This window comes from Lepidochelys kempii, chromosome 6, assembly GCF_965140285.1.
Source record: "Lepidochelys kempii isolate rLepKem1 chromosome 6, rLepKem1.hap1, whole genome shotgun sequence".
Classification (NCBI taxonomy): domain Eukaryota; kingdom Metazoa; phylum Chordata; order Testudines; family Cheloniidae; genus Lepidochelys; species Lepidochelys kempii.
Window position 1 is genome coordinate 4,421,251 of NC_136385.1, and position 20,211 is coordinate 4,441,461.

Genomic DNA, 20,211 nt, shown 5'->3' on the forward strand with positions numbered 1-20,211 from the left:
GCCAGCAGACCTTGTTGGGATACAAACAAAGTAATAACAAGACAATAATGAACAATACTCCCATGGGCTCTGCGAAATTTCTTAGTAATGGACTGGGAATTGAATTCACATGTTTCCACTCCCCACCACGAAACCAATACAGCGTTAAACAGATTCAAGAATTGGTTAGGAGTTTCTTCATTGAGTTCCTCAGGGCATCCTTCACCTCTGTGTTCCTCAGGCTGTAGATGAAGGGGTTCAACATGGGGATCATCAGCGTGTAAAACACTGAGGTCACTTTGTCTCTGTCCATGGAATAGCTGGAGGTGGGACGCAAATACATGAAGAGGAAGGTGCCAAAAAGCAGGACCACAGCAGTTAAGTGGAAAGAGCAGGTGGAGAAGGCTTTGTGCCGGCCCTCAGCAGAGCGGATCTGCAGGATGGTGGAGATGATACAGACATAGGAGAGGAGGACAGTCACAAAGCTGCTCACTGTAATGCAGCTCATGAAAGCAAATGTCACAATCTCATTGATGCGGGTGTCAGAGCAGGAGAGCGCCAACAGTGGGGGGGTGTCACAGAAGAAATGATTGATGATGTTGGAGCTGCAGAATGACAGCCGAAACGTAACACATGTGTGTATCATTGAATCCACCACCCCCACAGCGTACACCCCAGCCACTAGCTGTTTACAAAGCTGCCTGGACATGGTGACTGTATAGAGCAGCGGGTTACAGGTGGCCACATAACGGTCATACGCCATCACAGCCAGCAAGAGGCACTCAACATCTGAAAAAGCGATAGAGAGATACATTTGCACAGCGCAGGTAGTGTAAGAAATGCTTTTCCTCTTGGCTAAGAAATTCAGCAACATGTGAGGGGAAATTATCAAGGAAACGCAGAGGTCACAGAAAGACAAATTACTGAGGAAAAAGTACATGGGGGTGTGGAGTCGGGGATCAATTGATATTAACGAGATCATCCCCCCATTCCCTAGCAGGGTGATACCATAAATCAGTAGGAACACCACAAACAGAGGAACCTGCAGCTCCGGACGATCTGTCAGTCCTGAGAGAATGAACTCAGTCACCTCCGAGTGATTTCCCTCTTCCATCTCCTCCGCACAGAGATCAGGCTGCTACAGAGATGTGGGCAGGTGGATGGTGCAGAAAACTTGTCCCTTCTCTGTAATGAAGTAATTGAAGATAAATGGAGATCAGTTTCTCAATGGTCATCAGTACCCGCTGGTACTGATCACAGCTGGTCATACCAGGTGTTCGATAAAATGCACATGCTGTGCAAATACAATGGCACGCAGGTTAATCATGCCCCCTGCACAAACACTCCTGTTCACTACTTCGAGCAACAAGTAGTGACTTGTGACTCTGCTGTGAGAGAACCAGGGCGAAAATCATCTCTGTCTGAAGAGATTATTTGTTAGCTGAACAAGGGGTGAGAGTAAAGGAGTGTCAATCTTTCCACCCTCTTTGAGCAAGGGGAGCTCTGTGGCTTGGCTTCTCTGTTTGGGGTAAAGTTGCTCATTGTGCTAATTAAGCTTTTTAGCATTTACTTGAGCCTGTATGAAAACCCAGAGACATAATGGGAAGCCCTGGCTTCAGTGACTATGTAATTGCCTCTTTTTTCGAGCCCAGCAGGTCATTCTTTAGATGAAGGGGTAGGAGTTGGGGCTGAGTCTTTTAGTGCCGCAGGTCTGGAATTTAATACCTGTTGATCACCATGGTGTCTGCGTGTGGACGTGTGTGACTGTAATTCAGGACCAGAGCACGTGCCTGCTGAGAAGAGAGAGAGAGATGTGGTGGTGTTTCCCCATTGACAAAATCTGCAAGTTTGGAGCATTTGGGAAGTTTTATACAGAGATTTGTGATCTGTGGGACATGATTCCTTAAGCAACTGGGAATAAGTGAGCTCAGATAGCCATAAAACCTAATTAATGCATTCAGACAGGTTTCAGAGGAACAGCCGTGTTAGTCTGTATTCGCAAAAAGAAAAGGAGTACTTGTGGCACCTTAGAGACTAACCAATTTATTTGAGCATGAGCTTTCGTGAGCTACAGCTCACTTCATCAGATGTTTACCGTGGAAACTGCAGCAGACTTTATATACACACAGAAATCATGAAACAATACCTCCTCCCACCCCACTGTCCTGCTGGTAATAGCTTATCTAAAGTGATCAACAGGTGGGCCATTTCCAGCACAAATCCAGGTTTTCTCACCCTCCACCCCCCCACACAAATTCACTCTCCTGCTGGTGCTAGCCCATCCAAAGTGACAACTCTTTACATAATCAAGTCGGGCTATTTCCTGCATAGATCAAGGTTTTCTCACATCCCCCCCACCCCCATACACACACAAACTCACTCTCCTGCTGGTAATAGCTCATCTAAACTGACCATTCTCCAGGTTTAAATCCAAGTTAAACCAGAACATCTGGGGGGGGGGGGGGGTAGGAAAAAACAAGAGGAAACAGGCTACCTTGCATAATGACTTAGCCACTCCCAGTCTCTATTTAAGCCTAAATTAATAGTATCCAATTTGCAAATGAATTCCAATTCAGCAGTTTCTCGCTGGAGTCTGGATTTGAAGTTTTTTTGTTTTAAGATAGCGACCTTCATGTCTGTGATCGCGTGACCAGAGAGATTGAAGTGTTCTCCGACTGGTTTATGAATGTTATAATTCTTGACATCTGATTTGTGTCCATTTATTCTTTTACGTAGAGACTGTCCAGTTTGACCAATGTACATGGCAGAGGGGCATTGCTGGCACATGATGGCATAGATCACATTGGTGGATGTGCAGGTGAACGAGCCTCTGATAGTGTGGCTGATGTTATTAGGCCCTGTGATGGTGTCCCCTGAATAGATATGTGGGCACAATTGGCAACGGGCTTTGTTGCAAGGATAAGTTCCTGGGTTAGTGGTTCTGTTGTGTGGTATGTGGTTGTTGGTGAGTATTTGCTTCAGGTTGCGGGGCTGTCTGTAGGCAAGGACTGGCCTGTCTCCCAAGACTTGTGAGAGTGTTGGGTCATCCTTTAGGATAGGTTGTAGATCCTTAATAATGCGTTGGAGGGGTTTTAGTTGGGGGCTGAAGGTGACGGCTAGTGGCGTTCTGTTATTTTCTTTGTTAGGCCTGTCCTGTAGTAGGTAACTTCTGGGAACTCTTCTGGCTCTATCAATCTGTTTCTTTACTTCTGCAGGTGGGTATTGTAGTTGTAAGAAAGCTTGACAGAGATCTTGTAGGTGTTTGTCTCTGTCTGAGGGGTTGGAGCAAATGCGGTTGTATCGCAGAGCTTGGCTGTAGACGATGGATCGTGTGGTGTGGTCAGGGTGAAAGCTGGAGGCATGCAGGTAGGAATAGCGGTCAGTAGGTTTACGGTATAGGGTGGTGTTTATGTGGCCATTGTTTATTAGCACTGTAGTGTCCAGGAAGTGGATCTCTTGTGTGGACTGGACCAGGCTGAGGTTGGTGGTGGGATGGAAATTGTTGAAATCATGGTGGAATTCCTCAAGGGCTTCTTTTCCATGGGTCCAGATGATGAAGATGTCATCAATATAGCGCAAGTAGAGTAGGGGCTTTAGGGGACGAGAGCTGAGGAAGCGTTGTTTTTTCCTACCCCCCCCCCCAGATGTTCTGGTTTAACTTGGATTTAAACCTGGAGAATGGTCAGTTTAGATGAGCTATTACCAGCAGGAGAGTGAGTTTGTGTGTGTATGGGGGTGGGGGGGATGTGAGAAAACCTTGATCTATGCAGGAAATAGCCCGACTTGATTATGTAAAGAGTTGTCACTTTGGATGGGCTAGCACCAGCAGGAGAGTGAATTTGTGTGGGGGGGTGGAGGGTGAGAAAACCTGGATTTGTGCTGGAAATGGCCCACCTGTTGATCACTTTAGATAAGCTATTACCAGCAGGACAGTGGGGTGGGAGGAGGTATTGTTTCATGATTTCTGTGTGTATATAAAGTCTGCTGCAGTTTCCACGGTAAACATCTGATGAAGTGAGCTGTAGCTCACGAAAGCTCATGCTCAAATAAATTGGTTAGTCTCTAAGGTGCCACAAGTACTCCTTTTCTTAATGCATTCAGTGACCTAAAGCCACCCTCAGTGTAATTGGTGTCCTGGGGATTAATTCAACCTACTCTTTCTCACTGTGTTATTAAATGATGCAATTTCTACCACAGTTACAGAGTATGAGATTTGGGGTATATTTCATCCTGCTGTTTTCAGTGACAGCTGGGTACTGCGTAGAGCTGATCCACAAGTTTTTTTTTTGTTTTGTTATTTTTTTGTAGAGACCAAATTTTTTTTTTCTAAAACTGAACATTTCAGCCTGGAAATACCATGGGGGTGCCTCAGATACCACACACCACCAATCTCTTCCATGGGCCAGGCTTCCAGGCTGGACTACATCCCCCATGATGCATGATGTTCTCTTCTGTTGCTGAACTTCCCTGGAACATCACCAGAGTCCCACAGCCATGGTTCAGGGAGGAGGAGAGTTTGGCATGTTGCTGGAAATCTTATAATTTTCAGGGAAAAGATAATTTCATGGAAAAAAGAGTTGAATGGAAAATCTAATTTCCCATCAAAAAAACTTCTCAAGAAAAGACTATTCTCTGTAAGTGCCCAATCAGGAAATAGTTAAGATAACAATGAACTTTGAAGAGACACCAATCCACATCTGAGCTTTCCTGGGAATGTGGCATCAGCCTGTAAGGAACTGAGTCATGCATGGACATGTGACTCCAAAACTCCATCTGGAGCTGGATTCTCCCTAGGAGAGGGGAGGGGATTTCCACACACAAGAGAGACTGTATAAGCCTTTGGGGAAACCCCTCCATTTTGTCTTCAGCTGTCACAGAAGGTAGTCTTTCTACCCCAAGGAGATGCCTGAAAGAAACTGGAACAAGGGACAGTAACTACAGGGGTGTGATTGATTGCTGGACCCAGACTAGGAGGAAGTGTAGTCTGTAAAAGAGGCTTATTGCAACATCTCTGAGGGTGAGATTTACCTGCATTTAGTTTTTTATTGTATTAGGTTTAGACTTATGTGTTTTATTTTATTTTGTTTGGTAATTCATTTTGTTCTGTCTGTTATTACTTGGAACAACTTAAATCCTACTTTTTTGTATTTAATAAAATCACTTTTTACTTATTAATTAACCCTGAGTATGTATGAATAGCTGGTGGGGGGGGGGGGGGGGGAAGGGGACAAACAGCAGAGTGTGTCTCTCTATCAGTGTTATAAAGGCAGTTTATGAGTTTACCCTGTATAAGCTTTGTACAGAGTAAAACAGATTTATTTGGGGTTTGGACCCCATTGGGAGCTGGGTATCTGAGTGCTGGAGACAGGAGCACTTCTTAAGTTGTTTTCAGTGAAGCCTGCAGCTTGTGAGGGACATGGTTGAGACTTGGATCTGGGTTTGCAGCAGGCAAGTGTGTTTGGCTCAAACAAGATAAGGTAGTTAAGTCCCAAGCTGTCAGGGAAAACAGGTTCAGAGGGAGACTCAGCACATCAGGTGGCAGTCCCAAAGGGGTTTCTGAGACCCAACACCTCACAGTGGTGTAGTCAAGCAGGATCTGTGCACAACTGATTCCTTTGATACACTGGTTGTGATTTTGCATTAGTTTTGGGTGTGGTGGGTGGAGAACAGACAAAGTGGTTACTGGTTTGTTATTTATTTCGGGTAAGGGAAATAGGGACAGAAAAAGAAGCAAAATAAGTAAGAGTGAAGATCAAAAGAAGCTAAAACTGCAGAAGTTGCAGACTGCCCAGAAAGCCTGGACACTGGGCAATGGGAAAGTCTCTGTTAACTAAGAGGCCCCTGAGCTGAGTGCATCTCAGTTTCAGTGAACTGCAGAGGCGGTGTGGCCCAGCACAAGAAAGCAGAATAATGACTACCAGTGCGGCAGCTGCTAAGGTAGAGCTGGCCAGACTGGAAGCAGAAGAGAAGGCAAAGGACATGGAGTTTCAATTGAAGCTCAAAGAGGGAGAGGCAGCCAGGGAAGAAGCTGCCCACAAAAGGGCTAGGGAAGCAGAGGCAGCCAGGGACAAATGAGCCCTGGAGTTAAGAGGCCCAGATTGAGGCCCAGAAGCATGAACTGGCTGTTATTGAGTGGAAGAGACAAAACCCACCAGCATCAGGCCCCACTTCCCCAAAATACACAAATGGGAGCAACAATGTCCACGGTATGATGAGTCCAGTGATATTGCCGAATATTTCATCACGTTTGTGCATCTTCCATACAATTCCTGACAATCAAAAAATGACCACATTGGTCGTAAAATTGACTGGAAGAGCTCTGGACATATTCAATAAGATGGGTATTGATAATGCTTCAAACTGTGGTAAATTTAAGAAACAGGTTTTGTGGGACAAAAAGTTGGATGCAGTGGGTGGATTGGCTGAGTTTGCTGACTTTTTTGAACTGTCGCAAGCTGCAACTAAACAGAAACCAGTGGCAGAGGGACACAGGGTTGGGGGAAGCAGAATTACTGTTTTATCCCAGGGAAAGTGGAGGCTGAGCGTTCACCTCCCCATTCCCCTGTTACTCGTCCCAAGTCTCCTGTACACGCAGAGGAGCCCAAGAGGTGCTCAGATTGTGAGTCCACTGAGCACCTGAGGAAGAAATGTCCTTTGCTGAGTAGGAACAGTCAGCAGGTAACAGGTGAAGCTGCTGCTTCTCAGACCAGGCTGCTGCCTCTTTCCACACAGGATTTGTTAAGGTGGCTTCTACCCAACCAAGCTGTGAGCACATGCATGCTGTTAAACTGAATGGAAAAGTTCTCCTAGGATTGAGGGACATGGGTGCAGAGATTTCTGTGGTCAGGAGAGACCTGATCCAGGAGAAGGATCTGTTGCCATGGAAAATGGCAGAATTAGAACTGGTGGGAGGTTAGAAAGTCCTTGCCCCTTTAGCTAAGGTACACATGGAAACTGGTGATTTGCAGGCTGAGCTGACTGTTGCTACAGTGGCTCACAATCTTGCACTGTTTCGACTGGGGAATCATTTCTTTGATGTGGCGGAATCTGCCCCAGGCTTGGTTAACAGCGAGAAGGAATCTTGTGATCAAAGCCCCAGGGCAGGGTGTGTGTGTGAAGTCACTTGGGCTAGTCGGGGAATAGGAGAGAGTCTCTTAAATTCCTCTGTAGCAGTGAAGCATGCAGCTTTAGGGGCAGGAATGTCTGTAATCAGTTCCTGAAGCTCCGGGGCTCAAGGCAAGTCCCTGCGGGAGGGTCTGGACAAAGCCAGCTCCTGTCCTGTGATCATCTGCCTGGGGGAGGGGAATATTCCACCTGTATCAAGGAGGCCGTCCCAGCTGCTGACTGCTAGGAAGTTGCAGGTCGGCAGGGGACAGGCCCTGCTCTGGGGAGCACAGAAACATGTACCCCAAAGGTGGAAGTTGAAGTCCTGGTAACCGCTGTGGTGGGAACAGACCCCAGGGACTCTGTAGCTGGAAGCAAGCCCAACCTGAGGGAAAGAGCGGGATTTTGCTAGCCAGGGAAGGGTCTGTCATAGCTGGTAGCTGTGAGCCCACAGCTGGACCAGAGTAACCCTCCCTCTTGGGAGACGCAGGAGTGTCTGACCCCAAGGAGAGCCCAGAGAAGGAAGTCCAGATAGAAGGTGAGGGGGTGATCAGAGAGGCGCCCACCCAGCTTACCTGTTAGTAATTGAAGGGATCTTACCCATCCAAAGCGCTCAAAGCACACAAAGAATGTTATTCCTGATATCCTTATAAAAAATAACACAGTCTCTTCAAGGCTGGTGGGAGAAAAACTCTGCACTTGGAAAGTTTCAAAAGAGGGAGGGGCCAAGGGCAGGCATGGTTGCAGTGCCCCCTTTCCTTGCCAAAGCCTCAAACACATGCCTAAATTAAAAGCGAGGCAGAAGAATCTGCATCAGAGCACCTACCAGGGTACACAAAGGAATTGGAAAGTGCAATAGACACTAAACAAGCTACATTGTGTGTACAAAGCCTGTCCGCCGAAGATTTTCTGTTAATCTTGTGACTTTTCCTACTTTATCTATTGGTCAAGACAAAGTAGATAATACTTGTGATAAACCCTTGAAAGATGTGGGACACAACTGTTTTGTGGAAAAAAAAAACTTTTGTTCATGCTAGCGATGATGACAAGACAGTCCCCAAAGCATGTCACTTTTTGGCTTATACTGTAAAGAGGCTGGAAGCTTGGCATAGCATCAAAAGCATAACAGGCCTACGCTGCTGTATGGAAGGGGAAACTGAGGCACACTGCCTCAAGGCATTGGTGGATAAATGCCAAGACACCTACACTTTAACAGATATTGCTGTCTACCTTCAATTAGCAATACTACACCCCATCCTCTTTTGAGACATCCGGGGACCAAGAACCCCAAACCTTGCTAGAAAACCTATGAATGACATCATACGTTTTAAAGGTACTAAAAAGGGGTGTGAACAGAAACAAACAGGGATTTTACATGCACTGCCTCCACCATGGACAGTGTCCAAGCCTCTGGCAGTGTGTTCAGGAGGAGGATGTGACGTTGCACCCCATAATGCTTTTTAGAAATATGCTTATGAGTGTAAATATGACATAACTGGAATGTGGTTTATGCTAGATATGCCATGTAAGAAATATCTCTGCAAAGGTTATGATATACTGCATATATTATTCCTATTTCCATGCATGTAACATTTTTGTATTCGAAGTTATGAATACTCGTTATGTCCTTGTTTGATTTTAAGTAGCCTCAGTGAAGCACTTGGTCAGCTTCTTGAGAAAAGGCTATTCTCTGAAAGTGCCCAATCGAGAAACACTTAAGCTAACAATGAACTTTGAGAGATGCCAATCCACATGTGAGCTTTCCTGGGAATTTGTCCTTGGCCTGTAAGGAACTGAGTACCCTTCTCTGTGCCTGCTCCAGTCTGAATTCATCTTTCTTAAACATGGGAGACCAGAACTGCACACAGTCTTCCAGATGAGGTCTTACCAGTGCCTTGTATAACGGTACTAACACCTCCTTATCTCTACTGGAAATACCTCGCCTGATGCATCCCAAGACCGCATTAGCTTTTTTTCACGGCCATATCACATTGGTGGCTCATAGTCATCCTGCGGTCAACAAATACTACGAGGTCCTTCTCCTCCTCTATTACTTCCAATTGATGCGTCCCCAGTTTATAACAAAAATTCTTGTTATTAATCCCTAAATGCATGACCTTGCACTTTTCACTATTAAACTTATGAATAATTTATTGTAAAAAACCATGGCATTGGAGTTCACCTGAAATTATTCACAAATGTGTTACAAAGTCTCCTAATAGCCTTGTCCCAAAACAATGTGTGTGGGGGAGGAGGATTTAGGTGCTGGTCGCAAAGCAGCCAGTGGTAGGAGGTGGTGATGCTCCCTCTCTTTGTAATTTTTAGCTCAATAGGTAGGGTGTTCATGTGTGAGGTGAGAGATCCAGGTTCAATTCTCCCTTCTGTCCAGTGCTGGGCAAAGATGTGCACTTGAGTTTCCTGTATTTCCAGAAAGCATCCCAGCCCCTGAGTGATGTGCTATTCCTGTCTGGGTTGCTCTCAATCTCTCCTTTCAAAGTTGTTCTACAGTGGAAAACTAATTAAAAAACAATCGGAACAGAGACACGAAGTTGAACATGTTGGTGCCCCGAACCACTTGTCTGTAGAGTCATTCTCTCTTTCTGGCCCTGTGATTCTTCCCGTGTTTTATCCACAATGCAAGAGCTTCAACAGGAGAGACTGAGGCCGTATCTACACAACTGGCTCAATTGGTACTACTGCAATAGATGAAATGGTGTTGATTGAGAAGGTCAGGGGAAGACATGCTAAGTCAGTGGGAGAGCGCTCACCTGTTGAAATCTGTACTCCACGTCCCTCAGAGACTGTGTTCCATTGTGGATATTCCTCAGGGCTGATTTACACTAACGCTGTTGGATTATCTGTGTTACAGTACTTCAGTAACGTAACTCTCCCATTGACATAGCATGGTGTGGACTTAGTCAGTAGCATAACTGAAGTAGCATAACTTAGATCAATTTACAGGAGTAGCGTAGACCAGTCCTGAAAATGATGCAGGACAGAACATAGCCCAGTCACCAGGATACTGTCCAGAAATGTGGGAGACCCACTTTCAAATTGTTTCTCCCCATCAGAGAGAGGGAGGATTGACCAGAATCTCCCACTACCAATGGGAGTGATCTAATCACTAGGTTAAAGTCTACAAGGGAAACAGCACCATTACTGCCTCTTCCATTCCCATCACTTTTGTCAGTGTGGCTCTACATTGTCTTTGCTTTGACATCAAAAAGTATCCAGGAAGGAAAGGAAATGTTCCATTTCTGGTCATGCTAAATAGTTCCTTCGACCCCACAGGACATTTCTGTCAATGTTTTCAATTTGCCAAACATTTAAGGAATTTTCAGATTTGGATCAGATTGAACTGAATTTGTTTCTGAATGTTTTATAACCACCCATGAACCCAAAAATCTGCTATTGTCCCAGCTCTACTCATTTCTCACTATCTGTAACCCGAGCTGTACAATTCCCAGAATCCTATTCTTCAGAGTCCATAGGACTTACCCTAAGAACTAAAAGTAAGACCTCATAGCTAACCTGCTGATGTGGTATAAACATCTCATGTCTGATATGACTTTTTCTTTCTGTATAATTTATGTCCTAGAGAAAACTCACCCTTTCCATTTTACTTTGTATTCAGTTCAGTGCAGCTTCTCACAGAGGATGCACACACACCATGTTCTCTTTTTGATATGTTAATCTTGTTCTTACTTGTTGTTTTGTTGCTCCCTTAACTTAAAATGAAGGCCGTTGTGATGGAAATCACTTTTCTCCTCCACATGAATGGATACAAACCCGGCGACAATCTCTACAACAACCCCACAGAGGACATAAAGGGCTACAGAGGATCAGGAGTGTGTACAAAACTCCCTTTGGTTCAGCCACAGAAACCACACACTTCATACTTGCAACTGCATATTGAAACTAAACCCAATACAAAGCAGAGGGAGAGATAGATTAGATGCCCTCCTCTTCTTTCCCAATACATATAGATCTATGTTTTCAAAGCACACCACATATATTCACACATGTGAAACAGGTGCCCCCTAGAATTTTGCTGGGAGAGTAGCTTAATAAAACCCTGATCTTAATTGGGGCCTACAGGCCTTGTTGGAATACAAAAAAATTAATAAAAGTAACAGTAATGAACAATACTATCATAGGATATGTGAAATTACATTAAAAAGGGCTGGGAATTGAATTCACCTGTTTCCACTCCCCATCACTCTTATGGTATTGAGTTAACAGATTCGAGAATTGGTTAGGAGTTTATTCATTACTTTCCTCAGGGCATCCTTAACTTCCCTGTTCCTCAGGCTGTAGATGAGGGGGTTCAACATGGGGATCACCAGTGTGTAAAACACTGAGGTTATTTTGTCCATGTCCATGGAATAGCTGGAGGTGGGACGTAAATAAATGAAGAGTTGGATGCCATAAAATATTACCACCGCAGTCAAGTGGAAAGTGCAGGTGGAAAAGGCCTTGCGCTGGCCTTCAGCAGAGTGGATCTGCAGGATGGTGGAGATGATATAGAAATAGGAGAGGAGGACAGTCACAAAGCTGCTCACTAGAATACAGCCAATGAAGGCAAACATCACAATCTCATTGATGCGGGTGTCAGAGCAGGAGAGTGCCAGTAGTTGGGGAATGTCACAGAAGAAATGACTGATAATGTTGGAGCTGCAGAACGACAGCCGAAATGTACAAAATGTGTGTATCATTGAATCTACCAACCCCACAGCGCACACCCCAGCCATCAGCTGCTTACAAAGCTGCCTGGACATAGTGACCCTATAGAGCAGCGGGTTACAGATGGCCACATAACGGTCATATGCCATGACAGCCAGCAAGAGGCACTCAATATCTGCAAAAGAGACAAAGAGATACATTTGCACAGCACAGGCCGTGTAAGAAATGCTTTTCCTCTCGGCAAAGAAATTCAGCAGCATCTTAGGGGAAATTGTTGAGGAATAGCAGAGGTCACAGAAAGACAAATTACTGAGGAAAAAGTACATGGGGGTGTGGAGTCGGGGATCAATCCTGATTAACAAGATCATCCCCCCATTCCCCACCAGGGTGATACCATAAATCAGTAGGAACACCATAAACAGGGGGACCTGCAGCTCTGGACGATCTGTCAATCCTGAGAGAATGAACTCAGTTGCCTCTGAGTGATTTCCCTCTTCCATCTCCTCCGCACAGAGATCAGGCTGCTACAGAGATGTGGGCAGGTGGATGGTGCAGAAAACCTGTCCCTTCTCCGTAATGAAGTAAGTGATGATAAATGGAGACCAGTTTCTTAATGGACATCAGTACCCACTCCAGGAAGGGCTTCGTCCACAGAGCCAGATGTTCACAGCTGGTCATTCCAGGTGTTTGATAAAATGCACAGGCTGTGCACATACAATGATAGGCATCTTAATCATGCCCCCCCCACACTAACACTCCTGTTCACTAATCCAGACAGAAAACAGTGACTCGTGACTCTGCTGGGAAAGCATCAGCCTAAAGGGATTATTCCTTAGCTAAAGAAGGGGTGAGCGCAAAGGAGTGTTAATCATTTTACTCTCTTTGGGCAAGGGGAGCTCTGCGGCTTGGCATGTTCGTTTAGGGTAAAGTTGCTTCCTGTGCTAATTAAGCTTTTTGGAAAAGCCCTAGCTTCAGTGACTGTGTAATTGCCTATTTGTTTCCAACCAAAGGAGGTCGCTCCTTTTGCTGAAGGGGTCAGAGTTGGGGCTGAGGCTTTTGGTGCTGGAGGTCTGCTGATCCCCTTGGTGTCTGCTTGTTTGTGTGTGTGAGAATAATTCAGGACAATAGCACGTACCTGCTGGGAAGAGAGAGAGAGAGATATGGGTTGGTGTTTCCTCATAGTCAAAAACTGTAAGTTTGGCGCATTCGGGAAGCTTTAAACTAAGATGGGTGATCTGTGGGACATGATTCCTGAATCAACTGGGAATACCTGAGCTCAGAGAGACACAACACCTAATTAATGCATTCAGTGAACCAAAGCCACCCTCAGTGTAATTGGTGCCCTGGGGATTAATTAGAGCGACTCTTTCTTACTTTTTTATTAATTGATGCAATTTCTACCAGAGTTACAGAATATGAGGTATGGGGTATATTTCATCCTGCTGTTTTCAGTGCAAGCTGGGTACTGCATAGAGCTGACCCACAAAGTGTGTTGTTTTTTTTCTGGAGACCAAAATCTTTTTGCTAAAAACTTAATATTTCGACTCGGAAATACCACGGATGTGCCTCTGATAACACACAGCACCAATCTCTTCCATGGGCCAGGCTCCCAGTCTATACTACATCCCCCATGATGAATGATGGTCTCTCCTCTTGCTGAACTGCCCTGGAACATCACCAGAGTCCCACAGCCATGGTTTAGGGAGGACGGGAGTTTGGTATTTTGATGGAAAGCTTAAAATTTCCAGTGAAAAGACAAGGAGTACTTGTGGCACCTTAGAGACTAACAAATTTATTAGAGCATAAGCTTTCCACAGCTACAGCTCACTTCATTGGATGCATCCAATGTGCCACAAGTACTCCTTTTCTTTTTATGGATACAGACTAACATGGCTGCTACTCTGAAACCAGTGACAAGACAATTTCTTGGAAAAAATAGTTAAATGGAAAATCCAATTTGAAATAAAAAAAAAACTGCTTGAGAAAAATATTCAACCAGCCTTAGCAAGAAATTTGGAATCAAAGGAACTGAAAGCTAGATACAGGTGAAACATCTAAATTGTTTGCAAGTGTAGCTGATATCTTCTCAGTTTTTCCTGATTTCAGAGTAACCTCATTGTCCTGGCCCCAGCAGGTGGAATGTAAAACCTGTAAGTCATGTAAGAGGACTGCAGATTATATCGCTATTTATAGGATGCCAATCACCAGAGTATCTTATGTCCTTCTGTTGATAGGTTTCTCCCCAAAGTAGGAAAGGTAGGTTCAGTAATTTGGCTTGATGGAGACCACATGATGACCAGAGGAGCTCACGAGGAGACCACAGCATGCTACAGAGTTGTGCAGTTCACAAAACTATCCCTCTTGCATGCATATTATCTACACACAGAGCTCAGCTTTAAGATGCTAAATATGTCTACGAGTTAACTAAAAATAGTCTTGCTGTCATCATAAATGTTAATATCTTTGATACGGTATGTCAAAGTTCCTTCCCCACTTTGGACATTAGCCTACAAATGTGGGGACCTGCATGCAAACCCCCTAAGCTTACTTTTACCAGCTTAGGTGAAAACTTCCCCAAGGTACAAACTATTTTACCCCATGCCCTTGATTTTCTACTGCCACCACCAAACATTTCTCTGGGTTCCTGAGAAATACGTAGTTTGGAAAAGTCTTTCCCCAAAAAAATTCTCTCAACCCTTGCACCTCACTTCCTGGGGAAGGTTTGGTAAAAATCCTCACCAATTTGCATAGGTGAACACAGACCCAAGACCTTGGATCTTAGAACAATGAAAAAAACATTCAGTTCTTGAAAAGAAACATTTTAATAGAAGAAACAGTAAAAAGAAAAAGATCATCTCTGTAAGATAAGGATGGTAAATACCTTACAGGGTAATTCGATTCAAAACATAGAGAATCCCTCTAGGCAAAACCTTAGGTTACAAAAAGACACACAGAGAGGAATAGTCATTCTATTCAGCACAACTTATTTTCTCAGCCATTTAAAGAAATCATAATCTAACACATATCTAGCTAGATTACTTAATCTGACCAAGAGGGATTGAAAGGTGGTTAGCCTTCCCTTTATATTTATGACAAGGTATGTGAAGTTATAAGATTAAACTGTGTCGTGTTTGCTGTCATCATAAATGTTAATATAAATGTTAATCTTTATATTTATGGCACGCTAGGGTGAAACGCTGGCTGGGATTTCTTTCTGGAGCTCTAGGAAAAACAGAATTAACACATGCACCTCTAAATATACTACCAAGTATATAAAGACTAACAATATTTTCCACATCTCAAGGACGATTTTAACTAGTTGATTCTGGGAAACTTTCATGGGAGAGTGCATCAGCCACTTTGTTAGAAGCTCCTGAGATGAGTTGGATGTCAAAATCAAAATCTTGGAGAGGTAAACTCCACCGAATAAGTTTTTTGTTATTTCCCGTGGCGGTATGAAGCGACCGTAGCGCAGCATGGTCGGTTTGCAGGTGGAAACACCGTCCCCAAACATATGGGCGTAGCTTTTCCAGAGCATAGACAATGACGTAACATTCTATTTCACTGACTGACCAGTTGCTTTCCCTCTCAGACAGTTTTTTGCTGAGAAACACATTGGAACGGTTTGTCAAAGTCTGGGACCCTTAGCACAGGGTCAGACGTGAGTGTTGCTTTAAGCTGGTTAAAGGCCTTCTGACTGTCTTCGGTCCACTAAACGGCATTTGTCTGTTTCTTTTTGGTTAGGTCTGTCAGTGGGGCAGCGATTTGGCTGTATTGCAGTACAAATCATCTGTAATAACCAGCCAAGCCTAAGAAGGATTGAACCTGTTTCTTTGACTTTGGGACAGGCCACTTTTGGATAGCATCCACTTTGGCCTGTAGGGGGTTGATAGTTCCTTGACCCACCTGGTGTCCAAGGTAAGTCACTCTGTTTAGGCCTATTTGACACTTCTTAGCTTTAACAGTTAGTCCTGCCTCCCTTATGCACTTGAAGACTTTTTTGTAGATGTTCCAGGTGTTCTACCCAGGAATCCAGAAATATGGCTTCATCATCCAGGTAGGTGACTGCATATTCTCCTAATCCTGCTAGGAGACCATCTGCAAGTCTTTGGAAGGTGGTGGGTACATTCCGCAGCCCGAAAGGGAGTACATTAAATTCATACGCCCGAGATGTGTGGTGAAGGCTGACCTTTCCTTGGCGGATTCATCTAGCAGTACCTGCCAGTACCCCTTGGTTAAGTCCAAGGTAGAGATGAACTGGGCCCATCCCAGTTTCTCTAATAGTTCATCTGTGCGTGGCATTGGACAGTTGTCTGGGAGAGTTACAGCTTTTAGCTTATGGTAGTCCAGGAAGAAACATATCTCCCCATCTGGTTTGGGAAATAGAACCACTGGAGGTGCCCATGCACTTTCAGAGGGGCGGATTACCCTCATCTGTAACATATCCTGGATCTTCCATTCTATAGCAGTTTTAGCTTGAGGAGAGACCCAGTAAGGTTGGATTTTAATTGGGTGATCATTACCTGTGTCAATGGAGTTCAGTCAGTCCTGGGGTGGCTGAGAACGTTGGCGCGTAGCTAGAGCACAGCTCCTTGATCTGCTGTCGCTGCATACACCCAAGGGTCATGGAGAGGTTCACCTCTTCTACACCACCAGCACTTTTCCCTTTGTAGTAGACACCTTCAGGCCACTCAGAGTCGTCTCCTCCCTGGGCTGTAAACTGACAAACCTTTAATTCTCTGGAATAAAAGGACTTTAGAGAATTAATATGGTACACCTTAGGCTTTCGGTTGGAGGTGGGGAATGCTATGAGATAATTAACAGCTCCCAAGCGCTCCTGGACTGTGAATGGCCCTTCCCATGATGCTTCCATTTTATGGGCCTGGAGCACCTTTGAGACCATGACCTGGTCCCCTACTTTGAAGGAACGCTCTCTGGCATGTTTATCATAACAGACTTTTTGCTCTTTTTGAGCATCCTATAGGTTTTCTTTAGCAAGGGCTAAAGAGGTTCAGAGAGTGTTTTGTAGGTTGGTTACAAAGTCCAGAATGTTAGTTCCTGGAGAAGGTGTAAATCCCTCCCATTGCTGCTTCACCAACTGTAACGGCCCCTTAGTCTCGCGGCCATATACAAGTTCAAATGGTGAAAACCCTAAACTGGGATGTGGTACAGCTCTGTAGGCAAAGAGCAACTGCTGCAACACTAGGTCCCAATCATTGGAGTGCTCATTTACAAATTTACGTATCATGGCCCCCAAAGTTCCAATAAACTTCTCCACCATGCCATTTGTTTGATGGTGGTAAGGAGTGGCAGTGAGCTTCCCAGAGGTTTTCTATAGTTCCTGCCAGGAAATTAGTTCCTGCATCTGTGAGGATGTTGGAGGGGCAACCTACCCTGGCAAAAATGTCTGCTAGTGCCTGGCACACACTTTTAGCCCTTGTGTTGCTTAGAGCTACTGCTTCTGGCCATCGGGTGGCAAAATCTATGAAAGTCAGTATATACTGCTTTCCTCTGGGTGTCTTTTTCAGAAAAGGACCCAGAATATCCACAGCTGCTCGCTGAAATGGAACTTCAATGATGGGGAGTGGCTGGAGAGGGGCTTTGACCTGGTCTTGGGGTTTTCCCACTCTTTGGCATACTTTACAAGACCAGACATAGGTAGAAACATCCTTGCCCATTCCCTCCCAGTGAAATGACCCCCCACAAACAGTCTTTGGTCCTGTTCCTCCAGCATGGCCACTAGGATGATTGTGGGCTGAGCTCAAGAGCTTGGCCCGGTATTTAGTTGGAACTACCAACTGTCTCTGAGGATGCCAGTCTTCCTGGTGTCCACCAGAAAGTGTTTCCTTGTATAGAAGTCCTCTTTCTACAACAAACTTGGATCGATTAGAAGAGCTGCGAGGCGGTGGGTTACTCCATGCTGCTGTCCAAGCTCTCTGGAGGCTTTCATCGGCTTCCTATTTGGTCTGGAACTAGTCCCTTGATTCTGGAGACATCAGTTTCTTACTGGATTGTGGTCCTATGCTTCGACCCTCTGGAAGCGATGTAGGGGATGGGGCTGTTTCCGTTGACTGTGAACCGCTCTCCGCTGGGACACTATGTTGGGGTTAAGGCTCTGGCTGAGCCTCTTGTATAGGGTTATGGGCTGCTGCCGGTTCAGGTTCAGTGGTGCCCTCTGGTGTTGAGGTTGCAAGTACTGGATTCAGTGCTGGCACGGGGTCTGGTGTTGGTTGTTTGGCTGGTTCCGGTTCTGGGACTGGTTCTGTCTGGGTCTCTGGGACTGGATCCACTACTGCTGTTGCAGACATTGGCCTGGGGTCCGGGTCCATCACCTCTGACCAGGTCCTGATAGAAGTTTCTGGAACAGAGCTAGGCCTCACGGCTTGTTTAGCCTGGCTGCGGGTGACCATTCCCACCCATTGGCCTGCTTCACATGATTGGACAAGTCTTCCCCCAACAGCATGGGGAGGGGATAATCATCATAGACTGCAAAAGTCCACGTTCCTGACCAGTCCTGGTACTGGACAGGCAACTTGGCTGTAGGCAAATTGAAAGAGTTGGACTTGAAGGGTTGAATCGTCACTTGGATCTCTTGGTTGATTAAATTGGTGTCCACTAAGGAACCATGGATAGCCAACACCTGTGCTCTGATGTCCCTCCACACGGTGACCTTCTTCCTGCCCACACTCACAGTTTCCCTCCGCTTCAAGGGTATCTGGGAGGTATCTGGGCCTAAGGATCTCTGGTGTGATTCCGGTGTAATGAACTGTAATCTGTTGGGGTTCTTGGGGCAGTTGGCCTTTACATGCCCCAGCTCATTACATTTAAAACATTGTCCAGCTGACGGGTCACTGGGGAGAGGCTGGTTGCTGGAGTGTGGTGGGATGATAAGGGGTCTGGAGGGTTCTTTGGGAGGTGGGTGGGGCCTTGGGTGGCCCCGGTAATAGGGTGTTGTTTGGGGTTGTCCCTTCTGGTCTCCGCTCCAATAGCAACCAGTTCTCTTCTTCTCTGCCACCTCCACCTATCTGGCTCCAATCTCTCCTGCCTCGATTACAGTTTGGGCTTCCCATCTAGGATGTATCTTTCTATTTCCTCAGGAACACCCTCTAAGAATTGTTCCATTTGCATTAGGAAGGGCAAATTTACTGGAGATTCAACACTTGCTCCTGATATCCAGGCATCCCAATGTTTCTCAATGTGGTAGGCATGTCAGGTAAATAACACGTCTGGTTTCCACCTTAGGGCTCTGAACCTCTGATGAGAATGCTCGGGTGTTATCCCCATTCTGACTCTCGCCTTGGATTTAAACAGTTCATACTTGTTTATGTGTTCTTTAGGCATTTCAGCCGCCACCTTAGCTAAGGGTCCACTGAGCTGCAGCCTCAGCTCTACCATGTATTGGTCGGTAGAGATGCTGTACCCAAGGCAGACCCTTTCAAAGTTTTCTAAGAAGGCCTCATTATCATCACATGCCTTGTAGGTGGGGAACTTTCTGGGATGGTAAGTGGTACCTGGAGAAGGATTGATAGGGTTTGTTGGTATATTCTGGTGAGCCTTTACCTTCACCATCTCCAGTTCATGCTTCATTTCTTTGTCCCTTGCCTCCATCTCTTTGTCCCTTGCCTCCATTTCCCTCCTGTGGGCAGCCTCCCGTACATCCTTCTCCATTTGCATGACTTCTATCTGTCTTTCATGTTTCTTTTGTTTTTCATCAGCCTTAAATCTGGCTAATTCCAGCTTTTGTTGAGCCATGGAGTGTGGCATCCTAACCTCTCTGTTTTTAACTAACTTTACCCCCGAGGTTTAGAAATAAAACAAACAAAACTTGGCTTGTAAAATTTTGTTGTTCTCAAATAGGATACCTATTCTCTGATAGTGATTGTCAGCCTAGAGAAAAAGACTATTCCCTTGTGTCTCTGCTCTGGCCCCAAATCAAAGCAAAAAATCTCCAGCTGCTTGGAAACCTGCTTTCTAGCAGCCCAAAAGAAAAAGAAAATTCCTTTTCAAATCTGTGCTCCTTGTAAAAAAAAAAATCCTAAAAAAAAATACCCTACCTCTTTTGTCTCCAGGCAAATGGGTAGAACACCCTCCTATTTACTTTTATGGGGAAAAAAAACCTCAGGTTTGTGAAGACTTTGAATTTCCCTGCAGGAGGTTAAATACTCTGCCTCCAGGCAAAGAAAACCTGTCGTTCACAAAGATAATCTCCTTTTGTCTCTGCTCTGGCCCCAAAGCAAAGCAAAAAGCCTCCAAATATTTCCAGTTGGAAATCTGCTTTCTAGCAGCCCAACAGAAAACAAATATTTCCTTTTAAAATCTGTGTTTCTGGTTCAAAAAATCTCAGATTGATCTCAAAATGATTTCAAATTCATCCCACCGCTCTGCCATCATGTGAAGGTTCCTCCCAACCCTTGCACCCCACTTCCTGGGGAAGGTTTGGTAAAA

The 20,211-nt window shown here is 45.1% G+C and overlaps 2 protein-coding genes across 2 annotated transcripts; both read right to left on the reverse strand.

Moving 5' to 3' along the window:
* Positions 1-154: 154 nt before the first annotated feature.
* Positions 155-1,093, reverse strand: LOC140913749 (olfactory receptor 5AP2). Its single transcript, XM_073350548.2, has one exon. The coding sequence runs from the start codon at positions 1,091-1,093 to the stop codon at positions 155-157; it is 939 nt and encodes a 312-aa protein (XP_073206649.2).
* Positions 1,094-10,302: 9,209 nt separating this feature from the next.
* LOC140912607 (olfactory receptor 5G9) lies at positions 10,303-12,266 on the reverse strand. Its single transcript, XM_073347263.1, has 2 exons — positions 11,353-12,266; positions 10,303-10,342 (listed from the first exon to the last, which is right to left on the reverse strand). The coding sequence occupies exons 1-2, from the start codon at positions 12,264-12,266 to the stop codon at positions 10,303-10,305; spliced, it is 954 nt and encodes a 317-aa protein (XP_073203364.1).
* Positions 12,267-20,211: the final 7,945 nt, after the last annotated feature.

Bases quoted from the DNA above. Each gene is read 5' to 3' on its own strand.
- LOC140913749 (XM_073350548.2), bottom strand. From the start codon at position 1,093: ATGGAAGAGGGAAATCACTCGGAGGTGACTGAGTTCATTCTCTCAGGA.
- LOC140912607 (XM_073347263.1), bottom strand. From the start codon at position 12,266: ATGGAAGAGGGAAATCACTCAGAGGCAACTGAGTTCATTCTCTCAGGA. The intron at 10,343-11,352 runs GAATAAACTCCT...TTTAGCATGACC, and splicing joins GATGCCCTGAGGAAAGTAAT to AGAAATGGAACATTTCCTTT.